Source organism: Triturus cristatus, chromosome 12 (genome assembly GCF_964204655.1).
Source record: "Triturus cristatus chromosome 12, aTriCri1.1, whole genome shotgun sequence".
In the NCBI taxonomy this organism is placed as follows: Eukaryota; Metazoa; Chordata; class Amphibia; order Caudata; family Salamandridae; genus Triturus; species Triturus cristatus.
The window spans coordinates 636656270-636677862 of record NC_140595.1 but is presented as its reverse complement, the minus strand read 5'-3'; the positions used below and the strand labels follow the sequence as shown (position 1 = coordinate 636677862).

Below are 21593 nucleotides of genomic sequence, written 5' to 3'. Positions count from 1 at the left end.
CTAGCAGGATATATTGTGTGTAGATGTTTAAGCGAGAGGTATGTAATATGTATTATGTTGCACTGAGCAAGTTTGAAGCACGCGCTGGCAGAAACTTCTCGCAACTGAGGCGTATTTTCGTCCAATCATTTGTCGTGACATAGAACTTACTTAGTCTTTGCCATGTCTCCTTCACTTTTTGGGGAGATTTTGATCTATCAGCTTGTAGGACCTCTGTAAATATGGGTGATGAGATGTCGGTCACCCACCACGGTCAGTAACATAAGTGTCTGAGTAGCGTCGGGGGCATCTGGAAACCCAGGCTAAATTCTCCCGGGCTGATGCCGCAATTTTAGCATATTGGGGAAACTGACCCTGTCCCAAAATTAAATGTTTCTCTCGCCTCCTGCAGTGTAATGAATTGACTTGTTGGGTAAAGGTCAACCAATGTGGTACAGCCCCTCTCCCGCCACCTGGCTATAGCGTTGGTAAGGGCTATTTGTGTTTAGTGCCCAATGCCCCACACCTCCAGTCCTGGGGCATACGGCACCCTACATATTACCACCTACACCTATAGTCTGCTGCACACCAGTCTCAGGACGTGCAATCATCCTGCAGGTGTTCTGCTGCCCCACAGGAAAATATACCATAGTTCTCTGCCCCCAGGGGTACCCAACCTTTAAATCCTTTTACAGAAAGAAGCAGATTACATAATTGCCATCTAATTACTTAAAATCGACGCTTTACAGGATGAGAACATAAAATGTGATATTTGCATAATTCTGTGTAATGAAAAATAGCAGGAGATCTTCTGTACCTGGAACATGATGGCAACGGATGCTTTGAAAAGGTTCAACATGACTAGTAGGAGGAACCCTGGCAACACCTGCATTCATGGAACACATCGTTGGATTAACACATCGTTTTTCAGATTTTTCTCTGGAACAACAAAAAACATAAGTGTGTACTTAAAGCATTTGCGTGTAATGGTCAAGTTACTATAAACACATTTTCTCACTCCACAGCTGTTGCAACGCCCCTTACCACATTGGCCCTTGTTGGGGGGGGGGGGGGGTCCTAGAGGAAACCAACCTCCCCCACATCCCCCAACGGACTGACAATATTCTAGTGTGACTACGGAGGGGAAAGAAAATTACAAATGAAGATTCTGATTGGCAGGTCATGCTGAACTGGTAAGTGAAATATTGCGGCTAACATTTTGGGCCTCAGGAGCTCACTCTTTGTGTGCTGAAAGTTAAAATAAAACATACGGTGGCCCTTCGAGCTGGAGAGGGGTGGGTGGGGTGGAGTGTCCTAGAGGTAAGTGATAATTTGTTTTTTTTGCTGCGCTGTGGACTTGAGGTACTCAGCCTCCTTCCCACCCCCACCCCCAAAGCACACATTTTCAGCAGTACCATGAATTTACAGTGAGATTACAGCAAGATTACCATGGGACAAAACAAAAAGATAAAAAGAAGTTGGGCGAGTGGCAGTCGTGTGACCGTGGAGGATTGGCTGCCTGCGGGAGTTAGGTGCAGGGCCTCGCCACAGGCCATGCCTGTTGTCCAAACCCACTCACACATGCACGCACAGCTGGGGGCTAGAAGGTAGTGAAACTCAGGGAGTAAAGGTTGGGGCAGTAGTCTGGCTGCGGGCCAAGCCCAGAGTTCAGCACTGACCGTCTGTTCATTGTCTAAGGCTGTGCGCTACGGGGAGCTGGAATAGTTACGTATGGTAATAAAATCTTACTTCACATTAAAAATCCCTAAAAATTCACCGAAAATAAACCTAATGTTGAAGTGACGTTCTAGTGAAGGGAATATTTCTGTTAAAAATACTATTTTATATTGAAAAAAACACTAACATTCACCACTTATAGTTAATTGGCCAGGTCCTGCACTCAACCCACTATTTACGCCCAACCTCCCGCCAGTGCCCAACCTCTGCTACACATAACCATCTTCCATGCACAGCAGTGGTGTGCTCTTCTTATGGAAATTCTGACTCAACTATACCTCCACAGTGGTGGCGTCCACTGTGTAACTAACTAAAACACACACAAACACACATTACCCAGTGGTGGTTGCCACTGGATAGTTCTAGCTAAGACCACGATTCCAGAGGAAAAGCATTTTTTGGTTTGCTTATAACTTTGACGCTGTTCAACGAATCTTTACAAAACTTTCCCCAAAATAGAGGATAGCCAGAGGACGAACGATTGTACCAGTAACACTCTGAATGAAAATTGATGAAGGGAATGTACTCCATTTTAGAATAGAATAACACTATCTAGAGCCGGCACCTTATGTTTCTATCTGTCTGTCTGTCTGTCTATCTATCTATCCATCCATTTTAGGACTCCGGGACCCCCTCCTAGGCCTGGTGAGGGGTGGATGAAAGTGAGGGGGAGGGGGGACAGTTATGTGCCTATACTCTTGCTAGTAGGGGACTTTAACATACACCCATATTCCTTGTGTAGTCCTAATAGAGGGAAAGAAGGCCATTATGAGGACTCAGAGCATGTCCATTTTAGTGATGTCTGCTAGGGAGATAATGTAAATCTCATGCTACCTCAATTTAATCTTACCAACCTTTTGACGAAAGAGGAGTACGAGTCCCCTGGTTTAACATCTACATTTAAGGGTATAGGTATCAATTCCACTATAGATTTTATCTTTGTGTCTGAAGGCATGATTCCCTTTCTTTTTGAGTTTAAGGCAGAGTGAAGTGCTAATAGTGATCATAACCCACTCATAGCCAAGTTCTGGTGGTATGGGTTTTAGGGACAAAAGCAATAATTTTCCTGAAGAAACCCTTTTAATTATGGAACAAGGTTGGCAAATTGGTTGGGGCAAGATCATCCCCGAGGATTTTACGGGGATTCGGTTCAAAGGTGCAGTTCTGAATTTGAGGTGTGCTTGCATCTAGTCTCCGCTGATCAGGATATCGTGGATTATTTTTCTACTATTTGTAAAGAGGTTCAAACTGCCCTAACCTGGAAAAGCAAAAGGCCAGACAGTCATGGTTCTAGATGGTTCAGCAACAGTTGTACTAAAGCTATAAAGATCTAGAGATCTCCAGCAAAAGCCAAGGAAGAAAGAAGCTATAAATGAGGCCAGAGGTTTGCATGCGCTGGCTGCTAGGAACCAAAATAATGCCCTTAAAAGAGAAGTGTGGGAAGAGTTAAAGGAGGCCGCCAGCTCTAGAGATAGCTCAGCCTTTTGGAAAGTAGTGAACCAGCCACTCTTCATTGAGGAATGTAACAGCACCAGACATGGTCCAAACAACCCAGCCCAGAATGGAGTAGCTAATTTTGAAACTATTTATGCAAATAATAGCTACTCAACCCCCATCGTATTTTCAGATAGCGAGTTAAAACTAAATTTAGACCTGGCAGAGGTGAAGGAAGGAACTGTGGGTCTTACTACAGGAAAAGCACCGGGCTCAGATGGCGTACCGGGGGAGTTTTTAAAATCATGTTAATGTTGATTACTATCAATTACATGTTAGTTACTCAACATTTGAACACAGTAGTGTGTGGCCATATTCCCACATCCACAATCAGCTATTGTCCCATTCTTCCAAAAAGGAACATGAGCGGACCCTGCTGGCTATCGACCAATTTCTTTGAAAGACACCGTAGTGAAATTTCTTGGTAGGGTCCTGCTTCATTGGCTAATTGAGTGGGCAGATAGCAACGAAATCATGTCAGACATGCAATATGGTTTTAGATCAAGAAGAGGTACAGTAGAACAGAATTAAAATCTTTATTTATTAATTACTAAATGCACTGTAGCAAGGAGGGAAAACATTAATTTGGCCTTCATGGACCTCAGCACAACGTTTGACACAGTGGGTACATTGAACCTATACACTGTTCTGAGGGACATGTGGATGGATGATGCTCTTGTAGCTTTTCTGCAGGATTTGCACATGGGACTAGAAGCTAAATAAGAATTGGGCCATATGGTGAATGCACTACGCACTTTCAAGCTAGGTAGAGGGGTCCGGCCAAATACCAAAACATATGCAATTAAAGATCATCATATTGGCAAAGTGAACACATTTTGATATTTGGGCATTTTTTTGGAAAGCAAAATGAATTGGGATCCCTTAATGAGATCACATGTCCAATCGTTTAAGTAGCTTACAGTATCAATGCTTTCTCTAGGTGCCCAAGATATAGCCATATTGAGTCCATATTACACCTCTACAAAGCGAAATGCATACCAACTGTGTTTTGGGGCAGAGATCTAGGGATATAAACCAGGTCCGCCAACACATGTAGCAGGAAAATTTGTTAGGAGGATATTCAGGCCCCCCCCAGAATGCACATGCAGAGATTGTGCACGATGAATTGGGTGCTGGCTTTATTTAGGATTATACAGGAATTTGCCTTTTGTGGTTTTCAGTATGGCTAAAAAGTGAACTAGAGTTTAATAGGAGGATCTTAAGAGATTGTTCAAGCCTGGATCACTGTCATATACCATGGTTGAATTATAGCAGAACCATTTTGGCTGAACTGGGTAAATCGCAGCTTTTTTGTGATCCATGCTCTATTTTTATATCAGATGTTGCCTGGGTAAAGGGGTCTTTTTTTTGGGATACTTGCAAGAGAAAAGGGCCAAATGTTCACTATCCAAAAGCCTGTGTATCCATTATGCTACGGTGAAATCTTCGAGCAAGACAGATTTGTATTTAACGCTCAATATGCCGGTTTTACACAGAAGGCTTAACATATTTCTGTCTGAATCGGTTTCCAGAATTAATAGTGGGGTGGCATAAACTTTGGACCCTCCGTTATGGTCATGTGACATGGCTGCTGCACTACACTCTTTACATTTTGCCCTCGTTGCCCCAAACGGGCTAGTTTAAGACACAAGTATATCTGTCCTCTTCTTCTTCCTTTGGATTTCAAACAGGCTAAACCGGCCTTAGTGTATCTGCAATTTGTAGACAAATGTAAAGTTTGCTACTATGTATCATGGTTTTTAGTGGGGGGGTTCATTCTGGTGTATAAAAATGCATTTTAATAATTGTAATTGATTTTAATGAAGATGAATTGTTTTTATTGTACTTTTATGATTTGCTATATCAAATCGACAAAAGCTATTTTGACTTGGCTTGACTGAGCATGTAAAGAGAAGTACTGACGTCAACGCACAGGTGTGATGCTAATATGTGGCTCCGCTCCATTACTTCAAGGGTGGTTTGGAATAACAGTTAAGCCATGTGTAACAACGATTGACTTGCTGGAGCATTGCTCCAAGATGCCTCTAGATCCATTTTGGAGTCTAGTGATATTCTAAAGGTGAGAAACGTGCAGTTAGAAGTATCCACCAAAACCTGCTAAATGACAAATGTAAGGAATCACAATTTTTTTCTGAAATCTATAACAGTTGGTGTTGCTTTAAATACACCAAATGCAGAATTTCTTCCACTAGAAAGCAAATGATATTCAAATGGATGGACACTTTGCCTCTAAAAAATGTCCGTACAGTCTTGTGGCAAAGTTAGGTGCCAATATAGTATTACATTACGAACAAGGCTGCTAAGCACAATGAAGGAAAGTTTGGGGTACAGGACCTGGCCCCTGAACTTTTACAGCAGAGCCACACTGCACGGAAGCTTCCTGTGTGGTCTCTTGAATATCTGTAAGAGATCCCTGAATCACCAATGACACAACCCTTATGGAGCTAACATGATCATCCTGTGCTTGCAGTGGTACAGTTTAATTAGCACATGCATGATTAATGGATTAAGGGGACAAGGATACAGAAACGTTCCTGACTAGTCCATCAAAAGAGCACTCACCCAAGGCTCTGGTTGGCAGTAAATGGAGTTGAAGTCTGCATATTTCCTGTTTCCTGCATCTGCAATCAAGTCTATTTATGGATAGCCCATTTGTCAAAGCAACTCTGCAGTATTTCGTTGTTGAGAACCCACTTGTGGTTTTCTTGGAATGATCAGCTGAGTGAGTGTCTTTCTTTTGGACTCCTTGCAGACAAATCACCAAGATGTGAAAGTCTCTTGCTATGAACCTTTTCCAGACCCTTTCTGATTGTAGAGAATTGTCTTGTGGGAGACTCTTTTACTTATTTAAGTAATGCACTGTTGAGTAAGTCATCTGAGCAAGAAATGATTTTTTTCTTGAAAGACGGGAAGAAAGACTTTAGAGCCAAAGGGATAGCTCTGAGTTCTAGCAGGCTGATGTGATTTCTCCTTTTTTGACAATGTCCCTTTAACTTAGAAATGGCACGTTTGTGATCCATCCATAGAGGGAATCAGTTGAACTACAGTCTGTGCTGGCATATCTTGGTGAAAAGAACAGCCTTCGACAGAATGGTCGACAGGCACTAGCAGGAAAATTATTGAATTGTGAACTAGGACAATGTTAACTTATACTACCAGCTTCTCAATAGCTGACTCCAGTGGCCTTTCAAGCATTGTTGCAGTGGTCTCATGTGAAGCCTGGTGTGAGGGACTAGGAAGATGCATGCACCCGGTGATGCTAGTAGAGACTATCTGGCATGCTGCAGAATGAGGTGTTTATAACAGACTGAGACACTTCAGACAGACACATTAAGTCTCTCCACCAAACACTACATTCTTGCGACCTGGGCAGTGTCAGACTGGGACAGAAAATAGGCCAGAGAGCCAAAATAAAAGTGGCCCCCATTAGTAAATTAGAAAGCTTAAAAAGTGGCAAAAGGGGGCAGTTTTGAATTTGTAAAGGCTCACTGAATAAACTGTTTTGCAAGGAATGGTAGACTGCATGGATTTGAGCTTGCAGCAGGCAATGGCTCTTTTAATATCAGGGAAATCACTAATAAAAACAGGCCCAGCAGAAGATAAAACAGGCCCACAAACAGCTAAAGAAAATGGCCACACAATGACCTGTGAAACCAGCCCGCTGGGCACTGCCTGATTGCCTTATAGGCCAGTCTGACCCTGATATTCGTACCCAAGTAGTTTGTGATTTGAATCGGAGTGGCAGTAGAATTCTTCATGCAGTCTCCAGTTTGATGGAAATGCCTCAGAATTTCCTCTCGAGATGCTGCTTCTTTTAGCTAGTCATCTAGATACGGGTAGATAAAGATCTTTTGTCTCCCAAGGAGCGCTGTAACATCTGCAATGTATTTTGAGAAAGTCTGAGCATTGATTGCAGTCCGAAAGGGATAACAAGGTATTGGATGTGTTTGTTGCAGACCATAAACCCTAAAAAGGTTCAATGTTTTTTTGTGATGGGTATTTGACAGCATGCATCTTGTACACATCGAGTCACGATAGTGCAACTGAAGATACATTTGGTGCAAAGCCAACAGCCTCAATTTCTGCCTCTTCACACATTTGCTAATCTTACTGAGGTTGGGCATGTCTGATTTGGAACTTTCTTTTTTAAACAAATTCCCATTACCTCCTGATGAAAATGAAGCTCTTCCACTGTAGATTTCTCTAGCAAACTGTTCACCTCCTTTTGAAGTGACTCTGATGTAGAGAGGATATTATCGGTGATACAACAGTTAGAGGAGATTTGAATTTGAGAGATTTTCCATTCTGAGAAATATTTAAGGCCTATTTGTCTTTTGTTAAGACCTGCCACTCTCAAAGATGGTTTACAATACTCCGCCCACACTGGAATGACTAATGCAGAGGGAGGGAATGGTTACACTTAGAAGTGGCTTCCATACAGTTGCAGATACGTGCTGGCCTGGTGGAAGGAATGCTTCTGTTGATGCTGCCACAACCACTGAGGGGCATGAACTACTCTCTGTGGGGAGGGATGTGTCCCATAAGGTCTGCAATGTCTTCTATACTCCTTTAACTATAAGCCCAGGTCCTGTAGATTGCCCATCTCAGACTTCATGAGGCCCTTTCGCCTTTGGTGTGTGAACCAAACAGAGAATTACCAGAAAATGGGAAGTTAAGGTCTCTTTGTTGAACTTCCAACTTAAGACCAGTGAGTTTCATCAAGGAACTCTTCCTCAAACAAATTCTGGCAGAGTATCTATGGGCTGCCAGGTCTGACAAATCTGATACAGGCAGATGTCCAGGTAAAATATAAGTATGCCTCCCTGTAGGGCTTCTGGAAATTCTGCCTGCTTTTGGTAGCTTTTCTGTCAACCTCTGGAAGGTATCCCAGAGGGTCTACCACAATGGCCCAACAAGTTTGTGGCACTTGCAGTATTCATCACCATAACTTAAGTCCCATACATATTACTACCAATTGAGTCCATAAGTTTGCTCTCCTTCTCATGACTAACAGTGGAGGAAGGTTTTATAGCATGGGATTTTCTGGCCACAGATACGATGAAAGAATCCAGGGGTGGATCTCAGCTGAGGAACAGAGGATCATGGTCTGGTACCTTGTATTTCTTTTAAAACCTAGAAGGAGCAGACTTCACTGATGCTGGCTAAAGAAACAACTGCATTGCAGGATCAAGTGGGACAGGAAACTAGTGGTTAAAGAAGCCGGAGTATCATCCTGTGATGGAAGTTGTTGGAGTATGTGTTGGTATATTCAACTTGGCAGCATGCAAGACCAGGATCTTGCTGAATGTAGTGAGGCGAGACACTAGCAGGGAGACAGCCAGTATTGGGGAATAATCCCTGATGGAAGAATGTCTAGTGATAGGGGTCAGCATCTATAGCGCCTAAGAGAGCCAGCCCTTTTGCTGGATTGTTCTGAGGACCTGCAACGTGATCTTGACCTAAGGCGAGAGGGGGGTCAGAAGCATCAGAGTTTATGCTACTGTGTCAGCTCTTCAGGTTCAAAGGTCAGGAAGCTGCAGACGGAGGCTGAGAACCCACTGAAGTCTCTGGGAGATATGGAGATGACTAAAGAATCAGTGAAGTAGAAGATGTAAGAAAATTGTGGCAAACCTGATCTTTCAGATGACGCAGTCCATGACAGACTGACTACTGGATTAACCTTTCTTGCGGGGAAGTAGGTTTGTGAATATTCTGAGTCAGAGGAATGGAGAAGTTTCTTTTCTTCATGTGGTGGAGCCATTCTGATAAATAATGCAGCCTTGGCAACAATGAGCCAGAAGGATGAACAGGTGAATACACCTTGGCGTAAAAGGAGGTGGAGAAGATAATAGACCTCTGGTTCTTGACGTCAAAGGAGGGATCGATGTCGGATGAGACTTCAATAGTGCAGTACCTTTGTGTGTCTGTGTCAAATGAGGCGTCGGCATTGATGCATGCCTTAATGTTGACAATCTGTATTCTTGGGTTCTAGTGCTTTGATATCGACTGAGCTCTCAACAGCAAACAGGTTGGAATTATCGCAGTTCTCGTCATCTTCGCCCTGGATAATAATTGGTAACAGTACCCTGTCCTTTGGTGCTACCTTTCTCTGGCTCTACCGCTCCGGTTGTCCTAAGCGTGTGAAGAGCCAGCTGTGGTTGAAGGAGCACATTCTTGTCACCCCTTGGACTTTTCTGGAGCAGTATCTTGGAGCCTCCCCTTCATGCCTTGTAGTCTGATTTTCTGCCTGCCCACGAGGGTTCTCCTAGGCATCTTTTGGCAGTGCCTGTAGGCTTCAACCAGATGATCGTCTGGGAGGCACACTATGCTGAGGTCATGGGTGTCTGACGGGGTCTTCTTGCCACAAGCAGGGTACTCCACAAAAAGTCAACATGTTGAAAAAAAATTAAAAAATAATCTGTGATTTGAGAAATAAAGAGGAAGTTCGCAGGGACTCTTGTATGCATTGATTCCCAGCTGGAAAACAGTCTGCCAAAAAAACAGATTGAGGGAACAAGAGGTCAAAGGGATTTAAAATAGAAGGAGGTCCCGTAGTTTAGGTGGCTGCCTAACCAGAGAGAATATGCTCACCCAATCAAAACTCTCCTTGTTGCTGAGATGCTGGTCTACTACAAGTCACCAAAGAATGGTAAATGAAGAAGCTTACACACACAGTAATGTGTCTCCTTTTCACATCTTGTCTCTATGAGAGAGTGCCATTTAAAAACTCAGAGTGCCAGGGGATTCAGGTAGGATGAGGCAACTTTGAGGATCAAAATGATCCACTAAGGGACTACCTCTTTAGCAGTCTAACTTGGACAAAAATACTCACCTCTTTAGGCAAGTCCTGATGGCTGGCAGAAACATTTTTTCCTGTATCTAATAATAGTTTTGACTGAAAGATAAGATAGTTGACTAAGCAGATGGGAGATGTAATTCTCTTTCTCAAATTCTAATGAAGGATTCCCTATACCTATTCTCATATTACCTTCCAGGGTCAATTCTCAAAACTGATATAGCCCCCAAAGTTGACCTACAGTTGGATCAAGACTTGCTTCTATTATAGGGGGCTCAAAATCAGAGACAGACGAAAGTCATGAGTGGTTTTTGCATCTCAGAGGGATGGCAGAGCTTTCCTGACAAGTTGATCACAAAGGTACTTTTATGATGATTAGGCAGTTATTTGTAGCCCTTGTTCTCTCTTATGTTCTACAATGGGTGCCGTAGCACATAAAGGCTAGATAGGAAACTACATTTGTTTTTAGAATGCAATGCAAATACAGAGGAATAATAACTTTCTATAAACAAAACAAAACTAATTAAACTACATTTATTTTCACACCCAATACATACCACGTCCTCCCAGCTTGTTTAAAGAGTCCACAACCACACAGGGGTATTAAATGACCTTTGCTAGTCATGTCCCATAAATCCGCAGAGAACAAGCACTAGGCATGCTTAATGCCAGATTTTCCCTGTATCCCGTGTTAGAAGTGCAAAGAAGTAAACTATTTTAGACAAAGTCAAACGCCCATTTTTGTGATAAGAAAGTAGTGAGAATAAAATCCCTTCTACTCTATGGGTGCTTCCAGGTCAGGGTTTGCAGATGTGAGGCAATGTAGAGGTTATATTACTCCCCGCTCAATCGTTTAGTATTTCTGGGTATCAGAGTCAGAGGACCACAAAGGAACAAGGGCATAACTGCTCGAAACAGGATAATAGAGAAAAATAGGATAGCTTGGGCTTCAACGGTCTGAAGAAGGCCAGGAAAAATGAGAGTAGACTGGCATGGAACAGAAGGCTGATGTGCTAGGGGCACATATAAGAAGTGTTTGGTAAAAATGGGCTGGCAGAAATTAAGAAGCCAAGGCAGCAGGTAAAGCTAGAACAGGTGCAATATGGGTGAATGCTGAACAGCAGTGGGAATACAAAAGTGCTAACTTGTGAAAAGAGAAAACAACTGGAGAAGTATATTGAAGGAACGGGAAGAAGGACCAAATATTATTAGATCAAGAAGCAAAGGTTCAGAATGAAGGGGAAAAGTGCTAAAATAAGAACTGTGGCTTTTATGGCTAATACAATGTTGCAGAGGTTTGATTGACCTTTGGGGAAAATCCCAGATGTAGTCATCATGTGGAAAGCAGGTCTCTCTTCCCCTGCAAATTCACTGAAGCCTCTCTCCAATGACTCCTGTGTTGGCAGCTGCCATAAGCAGGAAAGATCTACCACTCTTGTGTGCATATGTTGGGGGATCCTGCTCAGGGATGGCATCTCTACAGAAGTATACCATCTGGAAGTAAGCTGGGGAGAAAGAGCTGACGATGCCCTCCGGACCTTCATTTTTTGACTCCGAGATGCACTCAAAGTTGACAACGGAGAATAGCATGGGGAAAAAGCCTGTACTTAGCAGTCAAACGGAAGCAAGAGGTGTTTAACAATTCCTTGAACAGTTGTTTCTGATTTGATGACTCAGACAAGTTTGACCTGCCCATCATACAGTCCACCTTGACTGAGAAAGACGAGACTCCAGAGAGACTATATCCTTAGGAGATAGATCAGGATACCAACAGAAAATCCAAAGAACCCCAATTTATTCAGTACTCTTCTAAAACATACTTCTACCATAAAAAGTTACACAATAGGTGTGTTCTCAGGTGTTTCTGAAAGTAAGGAGGGCAGATTGAGTTCTGATATTAGCTAGTAGTAAATACCATACTGCTATTGCTGCCTAGAACAGCCTTTGGTTGCAGGTGGAAGTCCTCAAAACATGAATCAGCAAGGAGGCCAGTGAGATGAAAAGAAAAGTTACTTAATTGTATTCCTAGTTCTGCATCATAGGTATCCTCATTGAAGTTATAAACATCGAATATTCCCGTGCATTTGCGGGGATACTAGAACAATTTTTCTTCTAATATTGGCAGTCATTATTAGTTGGAGGTAACCACCTCAATGTCCATAGAATTAGAGTTATCCCCATTAAAAAATTTGACAGGCCTGCTTTTTACTGAATTATTCTGGATCATAAAAGGCAGCTGATCAATATAATGTGACCACATTGCAGCATCTGACAAGAGGCAACCATGAGTTTAATTGTAAAAAAATCCTATTGAGTACATATACAGAAAGATAAATGAAGTAAAAAAAGGAGTCTGTCAGGTCAAGAATTCAAGAGTGCAAGGAAAATAAACTTATTTTAAGGAGCCAGCAGCTTTCCTTCCAAGCATGCGCTGTACTGGTAGTTTGTGTCACAGCAGTGCTTAATTTGTGAAAAAACATAAGTGCCAGAGCACTTGGCAGGGGGGGGGGGGCATTCCAGCTTGCAGCATCCATTGCCCCTCCCAGCTCTGCCACTGGCACCAACATATTTACTAAGCTTTACACTCCTCCAATTCAGACTATTCCAGGGCTCCTAATCTAAAAGAATGACTTGGGAGGCAGATATTTGTCATTTGTAATTAATTAACAAACAACTATTGTGCTTGTCTCTAAATTAGAAAAACAGCGCCGCCTTGTGGCTGTCTAGTGTCTGTGCTGAGCAACAGAAACGGCTGTCTCAAGTTAACCATATATCCTCAGTTCATTTTGAATGTCAGAAATGGTTTACAAAGGAAAAAAAGATAGCAAATGTATTGACAACTGGGGAGGATTGTTTATGACTTCAGTGAGGATACTTACGAGGCAGAAGTAGGAATACAAGTAAGTAACTTTTTCTTCTGCATAATAGGATCCGCACTGATAGTCATAAACATAGAATAGAGTAGCAAGCATATCCCTAACTCAAGGGTGTCAATACAAAGTTATAAATGGTAAAAAAAAAGAATTAGCCATAGACTAAGCAGGTGTGTGGCAACTAAAGAATTACTCGAACTTCAATCGATTTTTAAGTTGTCTGGCCTAACATAGAATCAGCTCGTAAATCTTCACCTAAACAGTATGTTCAGCGAAAGTATCAATCAATCAAACAATTAATCAAACATTTGTAAAGCGTGCTACTCACCCATGAGGGTCTCAAGGCGCTAAGGAAGGGGGGGGGGGGGGGGGAGGGGGGGAAAAGCGGCTACTACTGGTCGAACAGGCAGGTCTTGAGACGTCTCCTGAAGGTCAGCAGGTCCTGGGTCAGGCGCAGGTAGGAGGGGAGGGAGTTCCATGCCTTGGCGGCGAGGTGGGAGAAAGATCTGCCGCCGGTGGTCGTTCGGCAGATGCACCCATTTCCATGCAGCTGGTTTCCAAATTTGTAAATTTCTTTAATTAGGACATTTTTAATCCATGCAGCAGATGTAGCCTTACTACGTGAATATTGGTCTCTAGGTTTACCTGGTAGAGGCTTGTGAGCTAATTGCTAACAAAGGGTAATACAGGAAACTATCCATCTAACCATAGTTTGACTGGATGAAGCCATACCACTTCTTAAAGCTCCATAATTTATAAGCAACATATTTCTTTAGTGCTATCTAAAAAGAACTTAAGAACTCTCTGAACATCTAAAGGGTGAAGGGTCCTTTCTGCTGGTGAAGAGGGGTTATTGAGAAATACTGAAAACGAAATTGTTGGATTAATGTGAAAATCTGACACAGATTTTGGCAAAAAAGAAGGATGTGTTCTTAATACTACTCTATTGCTGTGAAAAACTGTAAATGGTTCTACAGAAGAGAGAGCTTGCAGCTCACTAACTCCTCTTGCAGACATAATAGCTACTAAAAAGGCTACCTTCCAGTTGAGGTCTTGTCTTGAGGCCTTATGTAGGGTTTCAAAGGGAGGAGCCAATAAATTAGGTAAAACTAGAGTTAACTCCAAGGAGAAGCAGGCTGTCTAATAGGAGGAAAGGTCTTTTTCAAACCTTCTAAGAAGTCCTTAGCAACTGGTATTGTAAAGAAGGATCCTTGATTGTGTGCTTTTCTGTATGCGGTTATGGCACCTAAATGTACTTTGATAGAGTTGAATTATAATTTTGATCATGACAAATGAAACAGGGTAAAATTACATCTTCTTGGCATTTCATTTGATCATTGTTGTTTTGGAGACACCACATGATTTTTCCACTTAAAAGCGCAAGACACTCTTGTGTTCGGACATTTAGCTTCCTTGAGAATGGCCATTCAGTCAGGATGAAGATTTAAGTTTCCATATTGAATGAGCCATGCCCCCAAATTCAAGTTGTGCACTTCGGGGTGAAAAATCTTCCCTTGCATGCTCGACAGGAGGTTGTGTTTGCATTGCACCCTCTTGTTTGGTCTGGTGCAGATGTGAAATAGATCTTTATACAACCATAGTCTGGGCTATTCTGGTGCTATTTGAATCATTAAAGCATCCAATGCTTTGAACTTGATTAGTACTTTTGGGATCGGAGGAAAGGAATAGGGAAAACTTTTCAACCAATCGATCAAAAGGACATTGCCCAACGAGTTTGGATCCCACATTCTTGATGCAAAGTTTGGGCATTTTGCGTTTTCGCTAGTGGTGAACAAGTATGTCGGGAAAATCCGCAGACTAGAAAATATTTGATAAAATAGCATTGTCTATTTCCCATTCGTGGTTGTCCATGAAGCATCTGCTTAGTAGATCTGCTTGACAATTCTGGATGCCTGGTAAATTAATTGCTTGAATCAATAGATTTCTTGCCAGTAACCAAAGGAGGACTGTTTGAGCTTCTATTGGTGGCATCCTTGAACTGGCACCCCTTTGCTTGTTTAGATAGTTAATCGTTGTGGTATTGTCTCCTTGAATAAGTATCCTGCTGGTCATTAGAATGGTGCAAACGCCTTCAAGGTTAGATGGACCGCCTTCAGTCCCAGAACATTTGTGTAGTACAATTGCTCTTTTTGCGACTACTGACCTTGCACTGTGAGATTTTGTAAATGCTCTCCTCATTCTGTCAGGGAAGCATCTGTGACAACTGTCTGCTTTGGAAGATCCTGGGAAAAAGGAATTCCCTTCAGTAAACTGCGTCTCCTGCACAACCACATCAGAGATTGCTTGGCTTGAGTGGTGAGAAAAAGTCACATTTGTCCTTCCATTGAGTCCATTGGTCTTTGAGGCACTGCTGTAAGATCTAGTTTGGACAAATGCATTCGGAGCTAGATAAATGCACGATACCACAGACCCTAGTGGGGATGAGAGCTGTCAAGCTGTTTGACATTTGAAGTAGTAGGTGACATTTCCAAAGAATGGTATACACTCTCTCCTCCGAATACATTTCTCCTTATATAGTACCTAGAGGGGCTCCTAGGTAATCGAAAAGTTTGCGAGGTGAAGTGATCAACTCCTCGTGACTGATATGCAAGACAAGTCTTGTCAAGAGTCTGGTCATTATGTTGAAATCCAACTATGCTTGAGGATAGGAGTGTGCCTTTATCAGCCAACCGTCTGGATAAGGGCAAGTATAAATCTTCTTTCTCCAGTGAGCTGCGACGACCGCCTTGCATTTAAAGAATGTTCTGGGTGCGGATTTTAGACCGAATGGAAGGACTGTGTACTGATAATGGGCTTTTCCCACTACAAATCTTAAGAATTTTCTATGTTTCTTCGCTATGGTTATGTGGAAATATGAGGTTTGGAGATCCACGAAGACATCCGGTCTCCTTTCATCAAATGTAGGTAGACCGGATGCAGGGCTAGCATCCTGTTTTTTTTGTCTTTCGATATTGGTGTTTGCCTGTATTAGGTCGAGTAAAGGCCTGAACCCAATTTGCTTGCTTTTCTTGGGTACCAAAAAACATCTTGAATAGATACTTTTTCCTTTTAAGATAAAGGACTTGGATCTATTGCTCCTTTTTTGGAGTAGAGACCGTACCTCCTTTTTAAATTGCAGAAATTAATGTTTTGGTGCTGATTTTGGAGATACTGAAAGTGGAAGATGTTTGAACTGGATGGTGTAGCCGGTTTGGATTATTTGTAGGACCCATTTGTCGGTGGTTATCAATCTTCACTCTGTTAACTGATGTGAGACACTCCTTCCCACCGGAGTAGGAAACAGAACAGGAGTGGGATTCTGACTGTTTTGATATTGGTCATGATTTCAAAGAGTATTGGTCTGCTGTTGACGTCTTCCTCGATTATTCCTTGGATGGAATTGTTGTTGGTGTTGCTGTTGACGACCTTGGGACTGAGAAAAGGACCACTGAGGGGACAGAACCATCTGTCTGGACTGAAATAGTTCCTGCAATGGTATTGGGAATTATAGAACAACTTATTTTCCTTTAAACTCACTGCTTTGAAGGTTTCTACCTCTTTCTTCATTCTATCCATCTCTTTGTCCATGTAGGGGCCATAAAGGACTGGTCCAGTGAAATGGAGGTTCATGATGTTCAACTGAGTATCCAGTTTCAGGGAAGAAGTCAAGATAACCTGCAAAGAGATATACCATTGAAGAATTGTGTTATGGCCAGATCTGCTTCATCTATGAATGCACTGATAGATTGATTTGAGACAGTTTGCCCCTCTTATACAATATCCATGAAACCTTGTCTCCTATCTTTAGGAAAATCAACTGCAAGCGTAGGGAGAGGTTCCCATAGCGCTCGATCATATCTGGTTAATAGGGCAGATGTATTAGAGTTCTTAAAAGTGACAGCTGCTGAGTTGCATATTTTTCTACCTACTATTTCCAGTCTCTTACTTTCTTTTTTAGGAGAGACAGAAGTCTCTGGAGCTGAAGGATGTTTCTTTCTTACTGCAGAGATTATTACGGAGTCTGGTTTGAGATCTTGCGTTGGGTAGATAGAATCCTGTTCTGAAGCTTTGTATTTTTTGAGAAGTCGAACAGCTGCAGCCTTAATATTGGATGGAGTAAGTAACTTTTCTTCTGCAAGTTCTGCAAATCTCTGTACCAAAGGTAAGGTAGGTTTTGGTGAAGCTCTTGGTAGCAGACTTTCCATTTACACAGAAACTGTTGCCTGTGGCACTTGCAATTGAATATTTAGTTTAATGGCACCTCTGACTAGGACATCTTGAAAATTAAAAAGGTTATGTACAGAAGACGACCCAAAAGGTGCTGCTGCTGGAGAAGTTGGAGTGCATGTTTCCTCTCACTAGATTTTCGTCTTTGAGAATCTTTAGTGTGGGAGGTTTTTAATTCAGCCCCTTTTCTGTCTTTCACTGTCTTCTTGAAGCAGGTTTTCAAGTTTCTCTCTCAGGGAAATGCCCTCACGGTCTTTTAGGGCTCTCCTGGACATTTTCTGACAAAATACACACCCCTTAACAGAGTGAGAGAGAGACAACATACACAGATTGTGGGTCTGTTTAAGCCTTTTTTTGCCAACATGAAGGGCTTTCACGAAAAGTGAAGGCATTTTGAGAAAATATTCACCAATGTTTTATGGAAAATTGGTGAAAATGCAAACCAACCTCAGAGATGTCTAGTGAAGCTGAAAATAATTACCTTTTTGAGAGAAAAGTTAAGACAAAATTGCCAGTACAGTGCATGCTGGGAAGGGAAGCTGCTAGCTCCTTAAATTAACAGTGTATTTTCCTTGCGCTCTTTGAAATCTTGACCAGACAGGCTCCTTTATTTACTTCATTTTATTTCCTGTTTATATGCTCAATAGGCGTTTTTTAATAATTAAACTCAGAGTCGCCTCTTGTCAGATGCTGCAATGTGGTCACATTATATTGATTAGAAGCCTTTAATGGTCCAGGAAAATTCAGTAAAAAGCAGGCCTGTGACGTTCTTAAATGGAGATAACTAATTCTATGGACATTGAGGTGTTTACCTCCAACTAATAATGACTCAATATTTGAAGAAAAACTGTTCAGGGATCCACACAAATGCATGGGAATATTCTATGTTTATGACCATCAGTGAGGATGCCATGATGCAGAATACTCCGTTTGGTGCACATCTGAGTCGAGGAAGCCTTCAACAAGAGTGCTGAGATTCTTTGGCTTGAGATGTGGGCTCAATGGAGTCAGGTACTTTAATTCTTGTGGGGGGGGGGGGGAGAGGAGAGGGAGGAGAGGGAGATATATATATATAAATATATATAGATATGGCGGACATGATTGAATACTGGGGGAGGTTGTTCTCCTGTATTTCTTCTTCTGACAAGGCTCATGTACCACGTGGTCTTCTACCTCTTCAACAACCCAAGATCTGGACTTAACTGTGGGACAGATTAAGCCAGAAGTTGGACATGCATGATTCTGCTGAGAGTACAACAGAGACCACCCACAACGGTAGCTGAACTCTGCTCTTTTAACTCTGGAGGTATACACCAGGGCCCATAGTCTGCCACTTCCCTGCGGCCTCCAGTTCCCACTTGCCTAGCATGATACAATGATACTACCACTGCCTGGGTTTTTCCGCTCACCGTTCTTCCTTCCAAAAGAAGCTCCGCCCACCCCAGGACCTACTTAATGCAGGTCGCAACGCAACCACACTAGTAGGCACCTAGCCTGCCACTTGCCTGTGGCCTTCAGTTCCTGCTTGTTCCAGCCTGATCCAGTGACGCTGCTGCTGCCGGGGTTTTACTAGTCGAGTTTTCTCGCTCACTGTTCTTCTTGCCAACAGAAGCCCTGCCCACACCAGGGCCTACTAAATGCAGGCTGGAGCACCGAAGGCGCACCAAAGGCAAGCCCGTCTGAGCCCATCCACACCTGGACAGTGCACAAAGCCATGACCCCTACCCCCTGACCCCCCCTTCGAATAATACACCATTGCAAGCTCTACAACCTCGACCCCAGATGGGGCAACAAATACTGCCACTGCACAGACCCACTTTCTATGGTAGGACCTTTCACTTGCACCCACTGCCACTTCATCTGCCATAGCGCTCCCTCTCCCTCCCCCTCCCCCTCCCCCTCCCTCTCCCCCTCCCTCTCCCCCTCCCCCTCCCCCTCCCCCTCCCGCCCTCCCCATCAGGGCACTCTCGCCTACCGTCCTCTAGGACCATGTCCAGGCTTCTGCACATTCATTGCCCCCCCTCGCCATAAACACAAACAACTACATTTTCCTCTGTGACCTCAATTTCCATCTCGACTACCACAATGACATTCACACGACCAACCTCCTCAACAGCATTAACATCGGACTCATTCAATTCGTCCACGACCCACACAACGCAGGCCACACGCTAGACCCTATCTTCACATCCAGCGACTGCATCAGGTACAGGAACTCACAAGGACCTACTCAACATCACCAGCTCACGGACCTCCACCTCCAGTCTGCCCAACGCCCCCCACCGCAACTGGAGCAAAATCTCAAAGGAAACATGATATAACGCCAACAGCAGCACCCACCTCATCTCCTCCAACAACCTAGAACAGATCATCAGAAACTTCAACAATTGGGTCACAAACTGAGCCATTAGCGTCGCAGCCATCGGCAACAACACCCACAGAAGGTCCACCAAGCAGGCTAGCTGGTACACTAAAGACCTCAGAACCACTAAATGACACAGTAAACAAATGGAAAGGAGATGGCGCACCAGCAAGGACACAACTGACAAGACCGCCTTCAACCTCTACCACAGACAGTTGAGAGAATCGAGGAAAAAGGCCTTTGCCTCACGCACAAATCAGGCTCCAATAACAGCAAAGAACTGTTCAACATCGTCAAATAATTCTCATACTCCTCATCTGCAACAAACATTATGCCCTCACAGAAACTCAACTACAACCTTGCAAACTTCTCCCACGACAAGATTGCCAACCTCAACAGAAAATTCAAACCCCAGCTCAAGGCCACCAACTTCTTAAAGTTACACAACGATCCAGCTACCACAACAGGCATCCAACTAACCAAATGGAGCTAGCTTGTCCCACAGGACAGCACCTCCATCATGAACTCTGTCCATTCAGAGGTCCCAACTGACCAATGCTCTCACGACATCTTCAACCTAGACAAAGTCAGAATTAGCCACATACTCGCCACCTTGTTCCACACCTCTTTTGCCACAGCCACCTTTCCAGAGGACTGGACATGTGCAGAAGTCAACGCCATAATAAAGAAACCATCAGTAGACCCCAGCGAACTCAAGAACCACTGATCAATCTCCTGGCTCCTGTTCCTGACCAAAGTAGAAAATACATCAACCAACAACTCTCCTTACATCTGGAACTTAAACTCCTTCTATACTCCTCCCAATCCGATTCCGTAGCAAATACAGCGCCGAGACCGCCCTCATCACGGCTACCAGAGACATCCGAGCCCTACTTGACCAAGGAAAGACTGCAGGTTTCTTTGGAGAGCCCGACATGTTGAAATGGCAAAATATCCAAGATGTGAAGAAAATTGAGCAGAGCTCAGGGAGACTCCCTGTCACAACAGGGTGTGGTAGAAAATCTGAGGAACTTGCCTCTCTTGGGAGTGTTCTAGTGGGTGCAGTCATCTGATTGGTTATATTTTCAAGTTTGGTTCTTTATACAAAATGACATGGATGAGCTAGTGCAGCGATTGCTCAGTGAATGATAGCCTATGGCAATGTTATTTACTGCTATTGTAAGATTACAGTGGGACTCCCACCTAGACTGTGGGGATGAGCCAAGCATGTGAATCTACGAAAGATCCAACACTGGATAACATAGGCATCCAAGAACCCACTCTCAGATGGATGGCCTCTTTTCTTGCCGGAAGAATGCAAAACGTCTGCCTTCCCCCTTCACCTCCAAACTCCAGGAAATCATCTGTGGAGTACCCTAAGGATCCTCGCTCAGTCCCACCCTTTTCAACACTTCTATGACTTCTCTGCCAGCATCGCCAAAACCCATGGACTCAACATAATTTCCTAAGCCAACAACTCACCCTCTCCCTCTATGAAGTCGCCAAAACCAACTTCCATAACTGCATGACAAACATCGCCAACTGGATGAAGGACAACTGCCTGAAGCTCAACACAGATTCTGATTTTCAGAAAGAAAAGCTCCCACGGGGATGCATCCTGGTGGCCCTCAGAACTCAGACTTACTCCTACCTACTAGTCCTTGTACTTAACCGGATAACGAAGAGAGTCTCTGAACCTGACAAGTAATTGGGCCCTCAAACTGCCTTGGCTTCCAGGTGCTTCACAACTCTTTCCTGAAAGCTGAGAACTTATGAGGCTTAAGCATGTTGCCTGGTACTGGTGGAAAAATAGGCGTATCAACTAGCTCTCTATAGCTGGGGTTACTGGCACCACTGGAGTAAAGGTGATGTATGAAAAACCTCATGAAAGAGGGTGGGTCCCTAGGTAGGGTTCCTTAATACTTCACCACAGACTGTGCCTCTTGGTCAATACCCACTATTACCTTCTGAATAGTTTCCCAATGGTGAAACACAATATCTCTTATGGGATCAATGCACCTTTATCCAGCACGCAAGTGAGACTGTTGAGAGATCCCCTAATGATTGATTTACACAGGGCAGAGGCATGTGCTGGATGAATGTT

The 21593-nt window shown here is 43.3% G+C and overlaps 1 protein-coding gene across 1 annotated transcript in view; it reads right to left on the bottom strand.

The window, feature by feature from the left end:
• Positions 1–21593, bottom strand: part of ZCCHC14 (zinc finger CCHC-type containing 14) — a 680296-nt gene that overhangs the window by 134739 nt on the left and 523964 nt on the right. Inside the window, exon 10 of the mRNA XM_085639437.1 lies at positions 797–918. Within this exon, the coding sequence (XP_085495563.1) occupies positions 797–918 (122 nt within the window). The remainder of the gene's footprint in view (positions 1–796; positions 919–21593) is intronic.